Source organism: Opisthocomus hoazin, chromosome 18, assembly GCF_030867145.1.
Source record: "Opisthocomus hoazin isolate bOpiHoa1 chromosome 18, bOpiHoa1.hap1, whole genome shotgun sequence".
In the NCBI taxonomy this organism is placed as follows: domain Eukaryota; kingdom Metazoa; phylum Chordata; class Aves; order Opisthocomiformes; family Opisthocomidae; genus Opisthocomus; species Opisthocomus hoazin.
Genome location: NC_134431.1, coordinates 1,829,538 through 1,849,446, shown reverse-complemented (window position 1 = coordinate 1,849,446; position 19,909 = coordinate 1,829,538). Strand labels below are relative to the sequence as shown.

General features: G+C 45.9%; 2 protein-coding genes across 2 annotated transcripts in view; both read left to right on the top strand.

The window, feature by feature from the left end:
• Positions 1–8,323, top strand: part of ITCH (itchy E3 ubiquitin protein ligase) — a 72,296-nt gene extending 63,973 nt beyond the window's left edge. Inside the window, exons 19-24 of the mRNA XM_075438304.1 lie at positions 2,414–2,554; positions 4,345–4,465; positions 5,226–5,330; positions 5,563–5,659; positions 6,033–6,105; positions 6,778–8,323. Of these exons, the coding sequence (XP_075294419.1) occupies positions 2,414–2,554; positions 4,345–4,465; positions 5,226–5,330; positions 5,563–5,659; positions 6,033–6,105; positions 6,778–6,877 (637 nt within the window). The 3' untranslated portion in view covers positions 6,878–8,323. The remainder of the gene's footprint in view (positions 1–2,413; positions 2,555–4,344; positions 4,466–5,225; positions 5,331–5,562; positions 5,660–6,032; positions 6,106–6,777) is intronic.
• A 3,614-nt stretch (positions 8,324–11,937) lies between these two features.
• DYNLRB1 (dynein light chain roadblock-type 1) lies at positions 11,938–18,320 on the top strand. Its single transcript, XM_075438305.1, has 4 exons — positions 11,938–12,046; positions 14,618–14,693; positions 16,553–16,720; positions 17,809–18,320. The coding sequence occupies exons 1-4, from the start codon at positions 12,044–12,046 to the stop codon at positions 17,850–17,852; spliced, it is 291 nt and encodes a 96-aa protein (XP_075294420.1). The 5' UTR covers positions 11,938–12,043; the 3' UTR covers positions 17,853–18,320.
• The last annotated feature ends 1,589 nt before the right edge of the window (positions 18,321–19,909 follow it).

The window sequence follows — 19,909 nt, the reverse complement described above, 5'->3', positions numbered from 1 at the left end:
GAGACCTGAAAGGGAAGATAAGGTCTCAAAGCTGTAGGTCCTGATTTCTGTAATTAAGGAATCCTGCTATCTGTTTTGTAGTCAGAAAATGTACATATATTTTTTTACAAGAAGGGCACTTTTTTGTCATCTTATGACTTACTGAGATTTAGACATGAAGCAAATATGATACTGAGAAATGCGAGTTATAGGGAAGAAATTTGCATTAAATCATGGGGGAAGCTATTACTGGTGAATGGTCTTCTAAGTTATAACAAGTTGCGCGTACAACAGTGTTTACCTTATGAACAGTATCCACCCATTAATATTTTGTGGAAGGTCTGGAGTAAAAGGGTGTTATTGTAAGCCCTTATCTGTAGACATAGCTGGATCTTTACATTTGTGTGTGCAGTGCACGTAAGCTGGCCGCTCCTCACATTTCAGAGCAATGAGTTTTCTTTGTAACACCCAGTAATTGCAAGGTCTTTCAGTGCTGCTGGAGTGTGTTACATTTATTCTATGTATGGTTCTTTTGGTGCCTATGTAATTTATAATGGTTTACAAGGGAGCACAGAGGCTTCTGGATGTCAATGTTAGGCTGCTTGTCTATGGCAATAAATGGGAACTTGTCTTAGACTTTGCAGGCTACTTTTTCTCTCCATTTTAATTCAGTGTGCAGTGTTGCCAGATACCACCCAGAGGGTTGTTGGTGTGAAACTTCCAAGACTGAATTCTTGGGTGCCAGCAGTCCCTAATGAAGGATTTTATCAAAGACAGGAGAAGCCTGCATCTGTAGTAAGGAACCAGAAAACTCAGAACTTACCATCACGAGCAACTCTTAGATCTGACTCTGTGTATGAGGGTTTCAAATGACCAAGCTGTGCTGGCTACACAGGCTTTTATTAACCTGCATTCAGTGGCTGGGGTTTTTTTCTTTAACCACAGAAGGCGGCAATAAGGGAAGCTTAAGGCTGTAACAAGAACTTTTCTAAAGGCTGTCTCCAGAGCAAGTGTGACCCAAATATTAGTAGCAATTTCTGTAGTGATAAAGAAATCTTCTGGATTGGAGTCCATGAAGGGCTTTGCTCCTTTGCAAAAACACTTAAAGATATGAAAATTCTGGAGAAAACCCTTCAGACCTCTGCGGAGTGCACGTTGCCCTCGAAGTACAGAGACCCAGACTTCAAGTTCAGTATAGCTGAGCCTGCTTATCTGTGATGCTGATGGAGTTCTCCTCTAAGGGAATGATGACTGCAAACTTGTAGGAAAAAAAATCACGTCTGTCAGGGTGGACATAATTTTGTTCCTCACCAAAAAAGCAAATTTTATAACTTTCCAGGAAACTTTCAGAAGTTTTGAATTTCTTGGTGCTTCTGCTGTCATGTGGCCCTTTATCTCATTCCCACAATTTTGAAAGTTTCACAGAATCGCTGAGTTTGGAAGGAGACCTGCAGAGGTCAGCCAGTCAAACCTCGCTGCTCAAACTGAGCTAGAGCAGGTATCTTCCGTTTTAAAAGGATGATTTTATTTCATCGTCCGTCCATCTGAAGCCTTCCCTTCTCCTCTGAGATTTCATGCGGTAGCATCTGTTCTGGAAAGATCAAGTTGCATCACGGCGCTAGAGAAACCACAGCGATGTTTTCAAGGCTGACATTTCTGTGTCACGGTTTGGGACAACTATCTTGATTTTGCACTTATTTTGGGGGAAAATGATCATCAAAACCTCTGCAAGTGCAGATGATTGTTCACTTTACAGACATATAAACATAAATTACAGCGTTATACCTGTTTTTCTCCTGGCTATTAACACCTATAACGAGAATAGGGTCTATTTGAGCAATGTTTGTTGGCTACAGATTCTTCCTGTGTTGAAATTTCTAAGAGAATTCCTCTTTAGCAGGAGTATTTGTTAACTTAGGAGCTTGGAACATTTTAGTATATGCTTACAAGATAGTCCCACAAATACACTCGAGTTGAAGGTAATTCATCAAGCATTCAAGGTCCTTCTTAGTTGCTTCTCACCTGCTATGATCTGACAAAGTGAGAGCTGTGTTTTAACACTGCCCTTACATTGCCACCTGGTAGAAGAAGCAATCATGCAATGACATGCGTAGGAATGTTGTTACTTGAAAAGTTTCTGCATTCCATAGAGATTCCACAGCACAGATCAGAGGCAGCAGGTAGTTTGTCAGCCTTGTGACTGGTAAATTTAAGGGTACTACTGATCAAAAATTTCTGATCAGGAGTAGAATTCATGTATGCGTGTTGGTAAGAGGAGTCAGTACTTGCAAAACAATTATTGTGGAAGGAACATCTCCTTGTCTTGATTATTTAGCTCCAAACCTTTTTTTCTTAAGGTTCTTCATACCCATCTCCTCTACTAAGTACAAGGTCTTGACCACAGTTACTTAAAATTACGGTTTTTTCCTTACAGAGAGAATGACATTGAAGAATGTGGCTTGGAAATGTTTTTCTCAGTTGATAAAGAAATTCTAGGTGAAATCAAAAGCCATGATTTGAAGCCAAATGGTAGCAACATTCTGGTCACAGAAGAAAACAAAGAAGAATACATTAGGTAAGAATAAATGAAGATTTTAAAATACTCGTATCTCCATCATTTTCTCTTTAGTTCTAGCAAGAAAAGATTGTCACACGATGTAGCCTGAAGCATTGTTGAAATTCTGTCTCTTGAGTTATTGCTGATGTTCACAACAAGTGGCAGTATGTTTGAATATTGTGTTTGAAAGAAGAATATCGATAGAAATAAGTTTTTAACATCCACTTTTCCCAAAGATTACAGTTAGTAGAAGGTCCATGTTTTTCCTAGAGATATGTAAGTTTAGCAGAACATTGTGACAGCAAATGTGAATGTCCGGTATTTCACGAAATTGTTGCATGTGTTTGTTACTGGACTTACATTGCTTCATAGCCTGCTGATACTCTACCCAAGGATTCTGTGTCTGGGGTTTTTTAAACTTAGTAACATTTTTGGATGCTCTTGTGATGATTCTTATTTTTTGAAGATACTTGGGATCGCTGCTGGTTTTATCTGAACTGGTGTTACAGTATAATTAGGTCATGGCATTTGCAACAGGGCAGTGTTATGAATGATGTCATAAGTTGTATTGTCATAAATGAAGGATTATATTTGCAGTACCAGAATGTTTTACAGCAGTAGGTTAAGAGGGAAGGAGCCTATGAGTGGTTAAAGAGTACAAACACAAACAGTGACCTGCTCTGTCCTGATATATCCCCTTCTTCCTCAGCGTGCAGCAGTACAAAAGCTCTGCTTTAAGGTGTGAATTTCAATACATAAGCTTGGAGGATGCGCTTGCAGAAAAAAAGTCACACACAGCAGGCATAAAATAAACCGGATCACAGTGGAGTTTTCCTATTTCTTACCATGTGTTCTGTGAAGGCTTCATTCACAGGAAGGGGCGAGGGAGAAGGGAGTGGATTTTCTTTTCCTCACATGAGTAACCTGAAGACATTTCAGTGATTCACAGAAGGGTAGTGTCTGTAGAAGAAACATACTGGCATTTTGCAGTTTTGCCAAGTAGTAAATATTGGGGTTGAAAACAGGGAGGATGTGCAGAAAATCATTCTGTTCGAGTTTCTGGGAACGCAGGGAGAGATTGGATTCCGGTTCCACTCATGTTCTTTTGTCTTACTCTGAGTCCTGCTTTAAGTTCCCAAAGTTTCTAGGATTGAAATCAGAAAATAGCCATCTCTCCTTTAGACTCCCGTTCTCCTGACAGGTTAGGCTTGAATTCAGCATAATATCTGCTTCTCCCTGGGTTCAGGTTCTTCGGGTCTCCTGCCTGCTTTTCACCCTTTTATTAATGGAGAGTGGAGTTTCTGCCATAGAGCAAAGTTTCATGATTAACAGAAACAAATATGGAACTTTCCAAATGGACATAGTCGTTTCTTGGTAAGCTGGCAGTCCTACTTATCTTCACCAGTACAACTTGACCTAGTTTTTACCTTTTCATGGATAATGACTGAGATTTCTGGGGAGAATATTAGAAAAATACTGCTCCGCGCTTTTTTCTTTCTTCAAACACCTAGGGACTGCTGTGCTCTCATTAATATAATCAGCGGACAGATGCTGCCTCCTCTTTGAGTCTGAAGTACTTTCTGTAGCAGAATGGTTGCAAACATAGGGGTTTAACTCAAAAACAAAATCGTTTGCACAGAGTAAAGGTTACTAATCACATTATACAATGCTTTATCCCCAGAACTTTCCAGACTTTCCATATTCTTTTTTTTAACTTAGCTTACAGTTCGTCTCAAAATAGGCTAACAAAGATGTGGACTGGGGTTAGCACAGGCCATTTAAATTATCTTTCTGTGTTTTCTTTACAGGCTAGTAGCAGAATGGAGACTTTCCCGAGGCGTGGAGGAGCAGACGCAGGCTTTCTTTGAAGGCTTCAATGAAATTCTGCCACAACAGTATTTGCAGTATTTTGATGCGAAGGAACTGGAGGTAAAGGATGGTTTGGCTGCTGCTAGGTCCAGGTTGTTACACAGAAAATACTTGAACTCATTATGTCTGAAGAGCAGAACTCGCTAAGGTTGACAATTCTGTTTTATAGGGCGCATGAGGGAAACCTTATGGAGTAGCGTTTGATCAGTGTGTTTTGCTTCACTGTCCTTTTGCAGCCTACGGAAGTGTTTCTGAAGGCAAAGGTTCTGCCAGTAGAAATTTCTTGTGGAATTGCTGTTGTAATCCACAGCAATTTGATTTGCCCGTGAGCGACTTGACAGAAAAGGAGATAAAACCAGATATGCCACCAAATGGATGATTGCATATGGGCTGGACCGGGTTCTAGATGGCTGGGCTGGACCGCGTTCTAGATGGTTTTGATCTCTCAGAATTACACTTTCTGAAGCATCTGTTCAATTTAGAGAGATAAAAACAAAACATCCTGTTCCTTGCAGAGAATTGTGGGGCTGGGCAATGATAAACTGTTCCTGGCTTGAATGTCTAAATGCAAGCAATTACTCCATTTTTCACGACAGAGATGCTTTCTGTTTTGTGTCCTCTCCAGATACACTTCATGAGCAGTCACCATTCTTTGTTGTAGAAGTTTTGGATAAAGTTCAAAATTAAAAACAAACATCCTGTCATTGCAGATGCTTCTAAGTATGGGTGCCGCTGATGTTGTATTTTGCTATGTGGGAACTCATAGAAGGAAAGTCGTAACTTGTACCTGCGGGTTTATTCCCCTTTATCTCCCCTAAAGGTGCTTCTGTGTGGAATGCAAGAGATTGATCTGAACGACTGGCAGAGGCATACCATCTACCGGCACTACACCAGGACCAGCAGGCAGATTGTGTGGTTCTGGCAGGTTCGTAGACTTTGCTTTATTCTCAGACCAGCAGAAGTTACAGAGCACAGCTACAGCTTAGTAAACAATAGTCACAGTTATTGAACAGATCTGTAGTGTGTAAATATAAATTGCTACTGCTAGTCCAGCGATTCATAACAGTCATGTAATTTGTTAATCTATGGAGGATGACGATGTGAAATCTGAATATCAAATCTATACCTAAATGCTTATTTCAATTATTATTTTGCAGTTTGTGAAAGAAATAGATAATGAGAAGAGAATGAGACTCTTGCAGTTTGTTACTGGAACGTGCAGGTTGCCAGTGGGAGGATTTGCTGACCTCATGGGTACGCATTAATAATCCCTCTAATTCATTCGGTAATTCTTTTTAAAAGAACCAAGTTCTATGTTTATGGACGTTTAAAATTAGTTTTATATTGAATGCTGTTTTGTAAGTCCTGCATATACTTGAGCTATGATGAAAAAAGAGATGGAGGGAGGATTTACACCTATTGTACTGAGTTTCAGAATCACTTCAAATTTCCGCACCTCACCGCACGCCTACTTGGGCCTAGGCAGAGTGGTATAGTGAGACAGATGTCTCTTCCCTGCAAGTAAAGGTCGTCTTGGCTTGAAGCCTTTCGTACCTCAGCTGTAACGTGTTACCTGATGATACAAAGGTAGCTAGATGTATGCCTTGTTTATTTGAATTTCTTACAGGGAGCAACGGACCCCAGAAATTTTGTATTGAAAAAGTTGGAAAGGAAAACTGGTTACCTAGAAGTCATACCTGGTATGTAACAAATGGGAATAGTACTGTTCTGGTTTTGCTGGCAACAAGCTACTTGGAGAGTTTTGTAAATGGATAATACACCTAAATGGTTGAGACTGTGAAAGCGAACACCAAGTTAGACCAATAGCTTTGCTGTTGATTAGTAGCTGAACTTCTGAAAAACTCCTGTGGCGTGGAGTCGATTCCATTGTAAATTCCATGGATTTGTGTATTACTGAAAGTTTAGAGTACTAAACAGTACTGTCTGAAGAGGTTGGGCTTGATCTTCTCTTGTCACTGCACTCTGTCTTGACAGCGAAATAGCCACATTCATGCTCCCTCTTCCCTAGAGAAAAGGTAGCTGCTACCCAGTTCCTCAGGTGTAGCAGTGCTAAGTAATGCCACGCAAATTTAAAATGTCAAATGTGGATGATGACTCTAGTTAACCAGCTAGGGAAAGGCAGTGAAACCTTTTACCGAGTACACTGCATTTCTAGAAAACTGTCGCTGTTCAAGCGCTTGAGCTCGAACTTTTGCTCTCAGAAATACATTAATTTATGTCAGTAGTCAGCTTTTCACAGGGTATAAATCCAGGTATTCATCTACACAGCAAAAACTTTACCCATAGTTGTAATGGATTTTTTGTGATGGTTTAATTATTTTTCAGTACTCAAGTTTTTTCTTTATTTGCAGTTTCAATCGCTTAGACCTTCCACCCTATAAGAATTATGAGCAGTTGAAGGAAAAGCTGTTGTTCGCAATTGAAGAAACAGAAGGATTTGGGCAAGAATAGCTAAAATTTGCACCTTGAAGAATGTGAACTCAACACGATGTATGGTCTTCACTTCTTCTGCTTGTTGCACACTTCATTGTAAAGTAGACTTGACTTGGATTTATTTAACAATACTAATGTTTAAGTAAGTGAGTCTTATCCTGAGGTTTTATCCACATTAACTCTGGATTTCTACTGAGCACTTTCAGAAATCAAATGAACAATCAGATATGGCTACAGATGAACTATAACCTAAGTAGAGGTTTAATACAGCTTTGGGCTCTGCTTTGTTTTACCATTCATTAATTAGAATGCGTCCTTAATGACTGACAGGTTTTTAACAATAGTTTTGTCTTTCCTTTTTAGTAGCATTTTTTGCTACTGATGTACTGGGAAGTTCATTGGTAGCTGCAGTGCTGCAGCAGCATCATAAGCCTCTGTACAGCAGCGGCGTTAGAGCCGGCGTGTAACCATCCTCTGCCTACCGTGAGCAAACTCATCGCTTAAGCTCTTTCTTCTAACTCGAATGTGGCCAGACTGTTTTTCCCCGCCTGGAGTCTGCTCACGTGCCAGCTGGACTCAAGCTGCTGTTCAGGGGATGTCAAACTGTGGCACAAATCCAGGGCGTAGCTGTGCTTTGCTTTTTCCCCAATTCTGCTAATTTCAGCCAAACAGACACCCACCCAAAGTTGTGGAAGCATTTCTGTGCGCTCTCAGAAGAATTCTGATCTTTTTCTGTGTAACACATTTAAATCAGTACTAACACTGTGGTACTTCACTTGTTTTGCAAAAGACAAGACCATCTGGGATTGCACTGATTCCATTTCGATTCCCGTTTGCGGACTGATGTTTCTTGTCGAAAGTGTTAATGGACATTACTCTCAGTGTTATTTTTACGTGCTGCAGTCAGTTTGCTCTGAAGACTGTACTGGGCTCTGGGGAAGAGGTACATAACAACTGGATCCAGAAAGCGATAGTAGTTGTCATTTTTGCTGATGAACTGATATGCAATACTGGCTAAGGCAAAGAGGATTAGAAAGTTCAGACACAGATTACAGATGTTTGAAAAGCTGGAGCATCAGTAAATAGTTCTATAAAGTCTGAAACTAAAGTTTCTGGGGGAGGTTTCTAAGCTAATTTACCCGAAGCTGCTTATCGCTAGTAACTTTTGTAGCAAGTTCCTCTTGGATTAATAACATCTTTTATTTCCTTTTAGAATCTGTTAATACTCACTTATCTTCTGGTTTACAGCAGCATTTTGCATTTTACTGCTCCTTTAGACTGACTGCACTTTTTGGGTCTGGTCAGCCCTTTCCCTGTCGGAGGAGGACAGCAGGCTGCAGTGCGGTGAGCTGTCGGCCGTAGCAAGCGACGTGACGCGACGCTTGAAATAGCGCGTGGTGCCTGTTAAAGCATGGCCACAGCTCAGCGCACTGGGACAGGAGCTGGTTTCAGGAGGCTCCGAGATACCAGCGCTGAAACGGGACAGGAGGAACCTGTAAAACTGACCTTCCAGTCCTGGAAAGAGTATTTCTTCCCTGCTGTCCCTTCTGTCTAAACTGTAAGAGGGGAAAAACTGATTCAGGCCTGAGAAAAACCAAGACACTAGTTTTTAACTGACTTCAGGAGTTTTTTCCAGTCACACGCCGTGCTGCGTGCTCACGGGAAGGCAGAATGATCAGACCTCAGAGCGAACAGCTCTCTCATCATCCGTATGCTAAGAAGGGCACGGAACAGAGTTTCTGGCGATACAGAAATTACCCTCTCTTACACTTTCATTGATGGTGAGAACTAGCCTGACTTCATAGTTTTACTAGGAGGAAAATCTGCCAATTTCAAAACATTTGATGGATATATTACTGTATGCAGCTCATGAGGAGAAAAAAAGCCTTATAAATATTTTCTGTTTGTATTAATTCTTACAATGAAATGTAGTTATCTAACATATTTACAAGAGAGATTAAATTAAGCAAGATAATGCAAGATGAAGCTATTAAAAATAGTCTGTGTTCTGCATAATGCTTTATGATTCATGTAGGGAACCTAGAAATATTGTTAATGTATAAATATCACCCAAAAGGCTTTCAGCCCTATATTTTTAAAATAAAGAATAGTTATAATTGAAATAGCCTTAGCCCTAGTTCTATAGGGTATGGCTGTTTAATATTTTTATGGTTGAAATGTTTAGTTCAGGAAAAAGGTAAATGCTTGTATATATTTTTGCAGTCCAGGATTCCATGTATTCCATTTTTCTTTCTTTAATTTAAATGGCATGTTTATATGTCTTTTCTGCTGTATTAGGACAGGGGAAAGGGGGCTGGATATCCCAAGAACCAGATACGATTTTAAAGTACACCAAATAAAGAATTTGTTGGAGGAAAAAATTAATCTGTGAAACATTGAATTTGCCCAAAATATAAAAAATTCAATGTGTTAAATTGGCAATATTTCTGAAGTCAGAGGTGAAGATTACCTAGGCATTTTACTTTGTCAGCGTTGGGAATGCTAACAGATCTGTTCAGTTTTTACAGCATGTTGTGGAGAAATAAAAAGGAATTAATATAAGCCACTGGTGCACTTTTCTGTTCTTTGTGGGGACCTGGCAAAAACAACCCTTGGGGCAGCCCACAGCATCTGGTGCCCAGACAGCAGGTTCTTCGGAACGGGACTTCCAGGCCAGATGTTCAGCAGAGACTGACGGCTTTGTCTCCCACTGCCTCAACCGGCGTAGCAGCCTGAGCTGCATAAATTCATCATATGCCACAAATGTATATTCATATGCAACTGCCAGTTCATCCCAGTCTTCAAGTATTAAAGTAACTTTTGTTTAGAATTTTGCCTTATGAGAATGATGAGAAAATCGAATGCTGAGCCGCGGATCTAAGAATTAGCAAAGCCTTATTGTTCTGGGTAGCTCAGGAAATGTTAATATACTAATGAAATGCACAGTGAATGCATCATGTCTTCAGCTGATCTAGTGTGGAAGTGTGGGGTTGTTTTTTTAATCCAGTTGCTTGTGTTTAATAAAAAAAGGGGGGGATGGGGGACTTGTCATTCTGAGAAAAGTAAAACAAAAAAAATGGTTGTTTAAATTTGTTTTGTTTGTTTGCATTTTAATACATGCTGCTCTGGATTTGTAATCTGCAGTCTCTCTGTTGCGTTGGTATCTCCAGCCCCCTTTTAGCGGTGTCTTTTAATTTTCTTCAAGAATCACTGTTTGTGTATATGTGCTCTAGTGAACTCGTATATAAACTGGGATCAGCAGCACTGGATTGTAAAATACTGTACTGAAATTCATTGTTGAAATTTCCTTGCATTGTAATTTAAAATACTCAGGTAACTGTAACAGTATCTCAGTAAGTCAAATACTTTTATAAAACTACTTAAAGAGCCGGTAGTCTCATCGTTATTGCTCCTGTGTTACGAAGCGTCCGTGTGCAAGTGAATTGTCTGTCTGTTCTTCTGGGGGTGAGGGGGCAGGGGCGAGGCTGTCTGAAGGTGTCCTCCTCGCAGAGTTCCTCAGGGGTGTTTCTTTCCTGAGCCCTTTTTCTGCCATCTGCGGCACTGGGACTTCCTTAGGAGATTTCAGACACTGCTGCCTGTGTGACTGGTTAGAAACCACAGATAAAACAACTGAATTTTTAGTGCTCATAGGCCTGGGGGTGCTGCCTCGGGGAGAGGCTGAGGCTGCTGCTCTGTCAGCGGTGGTCCTCTGCGGGAGATGGCCTGGAGAAAGGGTCTGGAGGAGCCTCTTGTACCCCTGCTGCAGTGGTAACAAAAATGAGGTGTGACACCACAAGTTTGTGTTTTCTTTTCTGTTTGGGAATGACAGGGTGACAAGAAGGAGGGGCAGAAAGCTCGGTGAGGCTGACGAGCCTTGAAGTTACCCTGATCCCCCACCCTTGAAGGGAGCGGTGGTATTTACACCCTTCCTGCCATCAGGAACCTCTCCTGCTCGCCGTGACCTTTCGAAGGTAACGGGGATGGGCTTGGCAGTGACAGTGGCCAGGTCCCATCAGGTCTTGTGAACTTCATGTCCAGCTTGTTCCAGTGTTCCCTAAATGATCCTCCTCCACTGAGGGCCATCTTCCTTGCTGCAGCCCTTCCCGCTGGGTCTTCCCTCTCCTGACTCTCTCCGGTGTTCAGGCAGGCTCGGCTGACGCCATGTTGTTAGCAGCAGCAGCTCCCACGAGTGCTGGGCCACGCCACGCGAGCACACGCAGCCGTCGTGATCTGCAGCGGGGAGGCTGGGCGTGAGTTGCTCCCCCCATGCTTTGGGTGAGATCACTTGAAAGCACGCTGGGAAGCGGTGTAAAACCCCAACTTTGACACTGCTTTGGGTAGTTTGAAGTTAGCGCCGCTATGAGGATGTTTCACGTTTATCTGAAGTTAAAAATAGCGGGGGGACGGACCCCAACATGGCCTCACACTGCAGTGGACGATAAACGCACAGCTCGGCTGCACCACTGCATTGGCTCCGTGCTGTTCTCTGCTAAGATGAAGTTGTAAAGTCAGCAGCGGTCCCGGCTGGGGTTGGGGTGGGTTTGTACGCGGCAGAGGGGAGCGCTCGTGTGGTTTAACCAAACCCTCGGCTGGCTCGGAGCTCTGACGGCAGCCGCCCAGGCTCGGCTCCAGGCCGGCTCTGACGGTGGCCGGCGCTGCCCGTTCCGTCGGGCTGGGGCACAGGGGCTGGTGCAGCCGAGCGGAGCCTCCCGCTGGGCCGCGCAAGGGGTGCGGCTGGAAATCGCTGCGGCCGCGGAGCTGAGTGTCCGCTGGGAGAGCAGGCGGCCGCGCCGCCGGGAGCCGAAGGGAGGGCTCGCTCCTGCCGGCCGGCGGTGCCTGACCGCGTCCCGCCGCGAGGGTCCCGGCGGTCTCCCCCGCGCGGTGCAGTCCGGGGTCCCACAGCAGCGCGGGGACAAACCGCGCGATCCCTCCCGCGGGCTCCGGGGATCGCGGACTCCGCGCCCCTCAGGGGCAGCCCCGCCCCCGCTGCTTTATTGGACGGGCGAGGCTGCGCGCGCTTACGGTAACGGCCCCCGCGCGAGACCAACGGCCCGACCGGCGGCCCGGGTCCCGGCTGCTTCCGGGTCAGGGCGTGGCGCGCGGCCCGCCGCTCCCCCGCGCCGATTGGCGGAGCGGGCGGCGCGTGCGCGCGGTGCCGTGACTGGCGGAGAGGCGGCGGCCGAGATGGTGGGTGAGGCCGCGCCGGGGCTGGGGCCGGGGTCGGGGGGGGCCGGGGAGCGCCCGCCCCGCAGCAGCGCGGAGAGAGGCGGCGGGGACCGGTGCCAGGCCCTCGCCAGGCAGAGGGGCCGCCCCGCACGGGCCCTGCGCCGAGCCCAGGTGGCGGGCCGGTGCTCGGCCTCCCGCCTGCTCCCGTCACCCCGCCGCGGTGCTGTGATGGCGGCCGCGCTGCAGCTCCCGGGGCGGGAGGAGGCGGGGGGGGGAAGCGGGCGGGGCCGCGCGTGCCGCTCGAGGGGAAGCCCCTGCAGGGATCGCCGCTGCGCGGAGGTGGGGGGGAAGCGGGGGCGAACCCGGGAGGTGCGGGAGCAGAGGCGGCGGGGGAGCACGGGGGCGGCGGCAGCGCCGGTGCTGCTTGCCCGGACTGCGTCTCGCTTCCCCCGTGTGCTGTTCCCTGCAGCTATTCAGCCCTTCATTAAGACAGAATCGGAGAACCATGGAATGGTTTGGGTTGGAGGGGACCTTGAAGATCATCTGGTTCCAACCCCCCTGCCGTGAGCAGGGACATTTCCACCAGCCCAGGGTGCTCAGAGCTCCATCCAGCCTGGCCTTGAACACTGCCAGGGAGGGGGCAGCCACAGCTGCTCTGGGCAGCCTGGGCCAGGGCCTCACCACCCTCATGGGGAAGAATTTCTTCCTAATATCCAATCTAAATCTGCCCCCTTTTAGTTTACAGCCGTTCCCCCTTGTCCTATCACTACCCACCCTTGTGAAAAGCCCCTCTCCATCCTTCCTGTCGGCCCCTTCAGGCACTGGCCGCTGCTCTAAGGTCGCCCTAGTTTTTGTTTGTTTCATGAGTTACATATATATAAATTATTTTTTTCTCGGTGATATTTTTGCTGGTCTGGTGAGCAGGTCTGGCTGGTCGGGGTGCTGGCCAAGCACCAGAGCTAGCGTGTGTGAGTCGGTACCTGTGTATCAGGGAGCGAGCACGGGAGGAGCAAGACCTTCCCCGTCAGCAGCAGTGAGTGGTTAGAGCGGAGCACCGCGTCTTGTCACGGAGATTTATCTGTTGGTTGTTAGGGGGAAGTAAAAATCGGTGTCCTTCGGTATGGATGCTTCTTTGCATCCAGCTAGGTTTGTTAAGGTCCAGTGAAGGAAAATGTTTAATGAGTCAGGAGTTACATACTGCTAGTAAGAAGGCAGGAAGTTATTTCAGATGTAACAGTGCGCCACCGTATTTCTGTCAGAATTTGTAGACCCTGTAGAACGTTCTTTGTTTCAGTTTCCTTGTCTTCCTTTTGAAAATCGTCAAGCATCTAGAAACAATCAAGAGCTTTGTTGGAAAGGCAATTTTTCTGTGCTGGATAAGACAGCAAAATGCTGCATCATGAAGACAAACCCGGCTGGTAACATCTCCTGTCAGCAGCCGCTTGTGTGACTCCAAGCTGCTGACACGAACAGCGCCGTGCAGAAAGTCTGCTCGTGGTTCTGAGGCTGAGGCCATGTTGTTTTGTTAGGACAAGTCCTCTTCCCAGGCAACAGGGCTTATAATGTGCCCGTTTGCTGCGGGGTGGAGGTGCAGCGAGGGTTTCCCCAGAAACACGGCTGTCTGGGCCAAGTGGCCCAGGTGGGTCTCGCCATTGCCGCGTCCCGGCGATTCCCGTCTTCCCTCCTAACCCCTTTCCGTGGGACTCTGTCTTGCAGGGTCTGAAAGAAGCTGTATGTCTCGGTTTTCTTCAGTGGGCATAAAAAATGCCAAATACTCACCCAACTGTGGAAAACAGCTTGAGTGCAGAGGTTTTGTGACGCTGTTTGAGACCCCCTGGTTAAATTGTGATTGGTGTTTTGTAGCAGTGGAAGTTGCGCAGAAGGGTTTGAAAGCTCTGCTGAAGTTGAAGGTGATTCTTACAGAGAAGGCAAAGGGAGTGTTGCCTTGGCCTTTAGTTTTCATTTTTCCTTTTTTTTTTTTAAGTTGATTTTGCAAAGTTGCAAATTGTGAGTGCGTGAGTGGTTATAATCTTGTAGCTATCCCAGCACAAATCATAATTATAAATAAACAGAATTTATTTGTTGTTTTTCCCCTTGGTTTTCTTACTTGTATTTGCTCTTAGCATTCATTTAATAACAGGAAGGTAGCCTTGCACCCAGAATGTACGTTTTTCTACTTTTTTCATTAATTCTGTGTATGTTTTCGTACATGACTTTTGCTTGACGCCTAAATCGTAGCAGTCTGACCAAGCAGTCTGCCAGTTGCAAGCCTACAGTAACTGGTGCGGGAGGGCTGGGCAGGAGGAGAGAGGGGAAGATTAGGGGGGAGTTCCAAGGTTCCACAAGAATATAATCACAAATGAGCAAAGAGCGGAGACCGATGGAAGACAGCTGAAAAGGTCACGCAGAAAAGGTAGTACCAAAGTACAGACACTTTGCTTGTATGGAACAGCGCAGGTGGTCTCTCCTTCAGTCATCTTTGTGCAGCTTTGTTTTCAGACATGTTATTAAGAAGCTTTATTTATTTATTTATATTATGAAGACAAACAGCGGCTGTAATCGTCTGTTGATTTGTGCCTTCTCTGTTTGCAGGCTGAAGTGGAGGAAACACTGAAGCGAATTCAGAGCCAGAAAGGAGTGCAAGGAATCATTGTGGTTAATTCTGAAGGTACTGTGCCAGTCGCGGTTTTCCAAGCTGTGACTTACTCTAAACGTCCGCTTTAAGGACCGCGGATTGTGCTGCTGGCGTTTGGAGCGCGACCTGTCTTTACCAAAGGTTTTCACGGAATCACAGAATGGTCAGGGTTGGAAGGGACCTCTGTGGGTCACCCAGCCCAACCCCCTGTCGAAGCAGGGTCACCCAGAGCAGGCTGCACAGCACCGCGTCCAGGCAGGTCTTGAATATCTCCAGAGAAGGAGACTCCACAACCTCCCTGGGCAGCCTGGGCCAGGGCTCCGTCACCCTCAGAGGGAAGAAGTTCTTCCTCATGTTCAGACGGAACTTCCTGTGCCTCAGTTTGTGTCCGTTCCCCCTTGTCCTGTCGCTGAGCACCACTGAAAAGAGCTTGGCCCCGTCCTCCTGACCCCCACCCTGCAGATATTTAGAGGCATTTATAAGGTCCCCTCGCAGCCTTCTCTTCTCCAGGCTGAACAAGCCCAGCTCCCTCAGCCTCTCCTCGTAGGAGAGATGTTCCAGTCCCCTCACCATCCCCGTAGCCCTCTGCTGGACTCTCTCCAGTAGCTCCTCATCTTTCTTGAACTTCCCTTAGCCGAACCAGACAGACAACAGTTAGGCTGTGAGAGAAAATTGGATTCCCATTGCTGCTTTTCTGCAAGCTCACTGTATTATTTTAGGAAATAAAATAAATTGCAAAAGCTTAGAGGTCTTTGAGTGACGCCGATGTTTGAGACTGTGTTCTGTGAAAGCCTTTGTCAGCAGCACTAAAAGCTGTCCTGGTGTCTGAGCTGTTGCTGCCGCGCGTGCCCAGAGTGCCGCCGTCTTGGCAGACCGGAGCAGCCCAGCAGCGGGCTGCCTGGTGCTCAGTGCCTCGTGAAGTAGTTGTCTCTTTTTGGAGTCACTGAAGGGTCCGACAGAGCAGACTTGTTCAGAGCGCTCCGAATACACTGTGAGCAGCCCAACTTCTTAACGTTGTGTGATTATCAGTTTAAATTGAATGCTTCCTAGAAATAATCCCTAGAAAAGATGACAGAGAGTAGCTATATGTAAACGTATTGAAGAGCAGATTGTTGCGTACTTGTATGCAGCTCGTGTTCCTGCTCGCTGCGTGTTCATGGTGGTGAATAATGGACTGTGCTCTTCAGGCTGAAGCTGCGTTTGTTTGAACATCCACCTGCGGGAGTTCTTCTGCCATGCCAGTGCTTGGTAGTTGGCTGCCGCGTTGTTCTGACACACGAGCAGAATTATGGCTGGCTTTTTGTGGGAAAACATATCTAACAGGTGGCAGAAGTACCAGGGAGGGACAGCCCTGGCCAAACAGCGTGTGTCTGCCCTTTTGGCTGGCGCGCAGGAGTGGAACCAGGGACCTCGCAGGGCTGCATCGGCTCTGAGGGCTGAACGCTGGAGCCGCAGCTTTGTCACCGTGCGAGGCAGCAGCTGACGGCCGCTGTCATCAGTGCGAATCCCAGCCTAGCTGACCTGAGAATCATTTTAACTGTGATGTTCAGGAGCCTTTCTGAAAGGAAGAGCTGTGCCCAGTCAGGGGAACAAACCGGAAACATTGCTATTTCCTCCCCCCACCCCACCCCCGATATTTATTTTGTTATTATTTATTTCTTTGTAAAGAAATAAATAATAACCACACCTGTGGTTCCAGATCTTAGCCTTTCCACATCTTATTTCTGTTCATGTTCTGCTTTTAAACCTTGAAAAAGAACACTCCTAATCCCTTGCGTAGCAACAACATCTGCTTCGGTTAAGCAGCCACCCCAGCTGGACCTGGTGGTGCCCAAGGCCGAGTTAGCTCTGGGGTTTGGTCACCGACCCTTGCTGTCCCTCGTTTCTTGCAGGTATTCCTATCAAAAGCACTATGGACAACTCCACAACGATTCAGTACGCGGGCCTCATGCACAGCTTCATCATGAAAGCAAGGAGCACTGTGCGAGACATCGATCCCCAGAATGACCTGACATTCCTGCGGATCCGCTCCAAGAAAAACGAAATCATGGTTGCTCCAGGTAGCTGTGAGTGGGGTGAAAGCAGGCATCAGGGAATCCCGCAGGATTCTTTTCTTGTGAGATTGGCACTGTCAGCCTGAGAGAAGAGTTCTGCCTGCTGCTTTTATTCGTAGTGTATAATCTCCTCTTTTCCAGTAAGCTGGTTTGCCTTCTTCAGAGTTGAAAGCTTTTATCATTGACCTAAGTTTGCTTTTTCACGATTGAATGTGGGAAACCGCTTTCCTCAATTCAGGTTGATCAGAGGAGAAAGCATTCGTGTTTGAGAGTGTGTTGAGCTGAGAGGAATGGAGCTGGAGAGGAATATGTTTTGAGAGCAATTTCAGTTCAGCACTGTAGACTTAAGCGATAAAGCAAAACAGTCTGATAGATTTTCCAGTTCAGAGAGAAGTAGTAGAGCACATTGTAGCTGTAGTCATGAGTTGTAAAATACAGCAGCAGCAACCTTCTTTTCAGGAAACATCCTCAGTATTTCATCAAACTATGAGACGGGAAGCAGTGAGGTGAGCACAGTTCACTAATGCAGCGGGAACTCGGCTTCGTCCCTTCAGACTGCATCGGCTCCGTGGTGGGGTTGTGCTGGTGGAGAGGCGAAGGAGGGGACTGCAGTGGCCGTAGACTGCTCTGCAGGAAGCGGTCAAGGCAGATCTTGAGATGGGCTCTGGGGTTTGTGCGGAGGCAGCCTCTGGTTTCCGTATGAAGAGAGAGGAATAAGCATTGCTCCGGAAAAAATGCAGCTGCAGCTGCTGCAGCCCAGCAGTCTGCCTGGGAGGTAGGGGAATCGCCGGCTTGCACTGCCTGTTTCGATTCCGTCGCTGCGTGTGCCAGTTACTGTTACTTCCTAGGCACAAACCGAGTTAAATTTGATCAGCTTGGGAGCACGCAGTTTCTATAGCGGAGACTTTTTCTCAGTAAGATTTATTTTATAAGTGATCTGACATGTGAAGCCTGTTTTGCTCATTGAGAACGGGTGTCAGGACTCTCTAGTTCCCACACTGTATCAGCGAGACATGACAAAATGTTGAAATTTACTGTCGCTGTGAACAAATATCAGCACTGAAAGAACAATATTTTTTTTTTTTCCCCTCCAGATAAAGACTACTTCCTGATTGTCATCCAGAATCCAACTGAATGATTGCACTGACTTGGTCTGTTTTTTTCCCTTTGCCCAACTGTTTTTTTAATTTAAAGGTAAAGAATAGAGCGTTAGTGTTAACTCTGCTGTGCCACTTCCATAATGTCTGGAATAACAAAAGCGGGTGGCGTTGTTGTTTACAAACAGAAAAAGTGGAATTTTTTTTTTGTATCAGAAGTCGTTTTGAGGAGGAGATGGTGAATTAGAATCAAGCAGTAAAAAAATGCAGCAGATTCTTCTAATGGTTAAGAAGACAATATAATAAAATTCTAACAATGTTCTAAAAAATATTATGCTTTATATGTTTCCATGCTTCTGTCACCACTATTTGAGATATGCTTTTACACTACTACTTTTGAATGACTGTAAATATGAAACTCGCCTGTCCTCTAGTTCTGTCTTACTCTGTTGGTTTTACGAGTCATTTTGAAGCCGTCTGGCCATGTCAAATTAAAGTGTCATCAGTGACTGGTTTTGTCTTATGCGTTTTCCTTCTGAACATTTTAATTATTCTCATGTTTGCTGGAGATTTTCTTCAGAAAATAGAACTTTTCTAGGGCTGTTTTTACTCATCTGTTGCTTTCTCTAAAGAAGGATTTAGTCTGAGTGCATGTGCAGTGTACTCACGATTGCCTCGTGCATTGGAGTGTTTTCCTGCCTTTTTTCCCCTTCCTTTTTGTTTCAGACAGAGAAGTGTTGTGGCCAAGTGAGGCCATCGAGCCTGCCTGGTGGAGAGCTCGCGCTGTCACAGTTCAGTAGCCAATTTGATCTGGTATCTTCCTTTAGTAATTTTTTATTGATGGCCATTAAGGACAAAAAAGATCATCTGGTTCCTCCAGAATAATAAAGGGATTGTTTTTGTTCCTTTGAAAGAGCCTTGTAATTGCGTGCAGAGCTCAAGAGTTTGTGCAAAATGTCTGCACTGAGGTTGGTTGTCACGTGTCACAGACAGAGCCCTGGCTTGTCTGGAGGCGTCTCAGCAATGTGCAGAGCATCATAGCCCAGATTCAGACGTGGTGGTCGTGGGGCTGCCTGAGGGAGAAGCGCTTCACCAGCCTGGAAAGGAATTTCTGCCAAAGAGCACCGAGCAGAGAGGCACAGCCTGCAGGCGTGAAGCGTGCTGTACGGTTAAAGGGCGAACCTTGACTGAGTACCTGCAGCTTTATGGGGGGATGCTGTTTCTTGTGCTGGTGGGGGATCGCTCCTGACACGGGTGCCTCTGTCAGCAGAAGTGTGTAAACCGTGTTTGGCCCCGCTCTTTCAAATATACAAGGAGTAGCAGGAACTTGTGATGCTGTCCAGTTCTACACCGTGGAACAGGCTCGGAACTCGCGGGTGAGCTCGGCAGGCTAGGGGGTATTCCAGGCAGCTGGCTGCACTGCAGTTTTGGAGTCCGTAGTAAAAATGTCGGTGTTGACTTGGACACTTTTGTGGACTTCAGAGCACAAAGCGATGGGGCGGATCTGTGGTGACTCTAACAGCTGAGGTAACCTCTGTGTCCAGCATTTGTTTGCTGTGCCTTTTCCGACTTGTGTTAACTTACAGACTGTGTCTAATTTTTCAGGTAGTGTTTATGACTGTGAAACTCAGTTCTTCGGTGGTGTTTATGACCATGAAAGTCAGAAATGCTTTCTGAGACCAGTAAAGTGGTCAGTCCTGCAGCATCTGGGTGAGGGTGCTTTACAGTATTTGGGTGTCTCAGCAGTCATCGTGTCTTGGATCAGCTGTTGCTCAGTTTATGAGCTGTTCCCATGACGTAAGCATCCATCTCCTAGTTGCAGCCAACTGACAGATAATTCACATAGCGTGTATTCACTGGCCCTTTTACTACTGAGTCTTGGTTTGAGCCATGCCATCAAACCAACGAACGGGGTCTGGAATCATGCTCTGCGTTTCAAGTAGCTCCTGTGATACACAGCAGCTTACACAACACATGTGATCTGCTGTAATTTGAATGCTGTCTCCAAAAAAATGATCTCCAGCAAGCTGAAGTCTCAAGAATAACTGAATAGTGAGGCAAGGCAGGAGAACACTGTGGCTTCGGTTATCTCCTCCAT

Excerpts from the sequence above, each read along its gene's own strand:
- DYNLRB1 (XM_075438305.1), top strand. Across the intron at positions 14,694-16,552 it reads CATTGTGGTTAATTCTGAAG|GTATTCCTATCAAAAGCACT; the intron begins GTACTGTGCCAG and ends CGTTTCTTGCAG. Across the intron at positions 16,721-17,808 it reads CGAAATCATGGTTGCTCCAG|ATAAAGACTACTTCCTGATT; the intron begins GTAGCTGTGAGT and ends TTTCCCCTCCAG.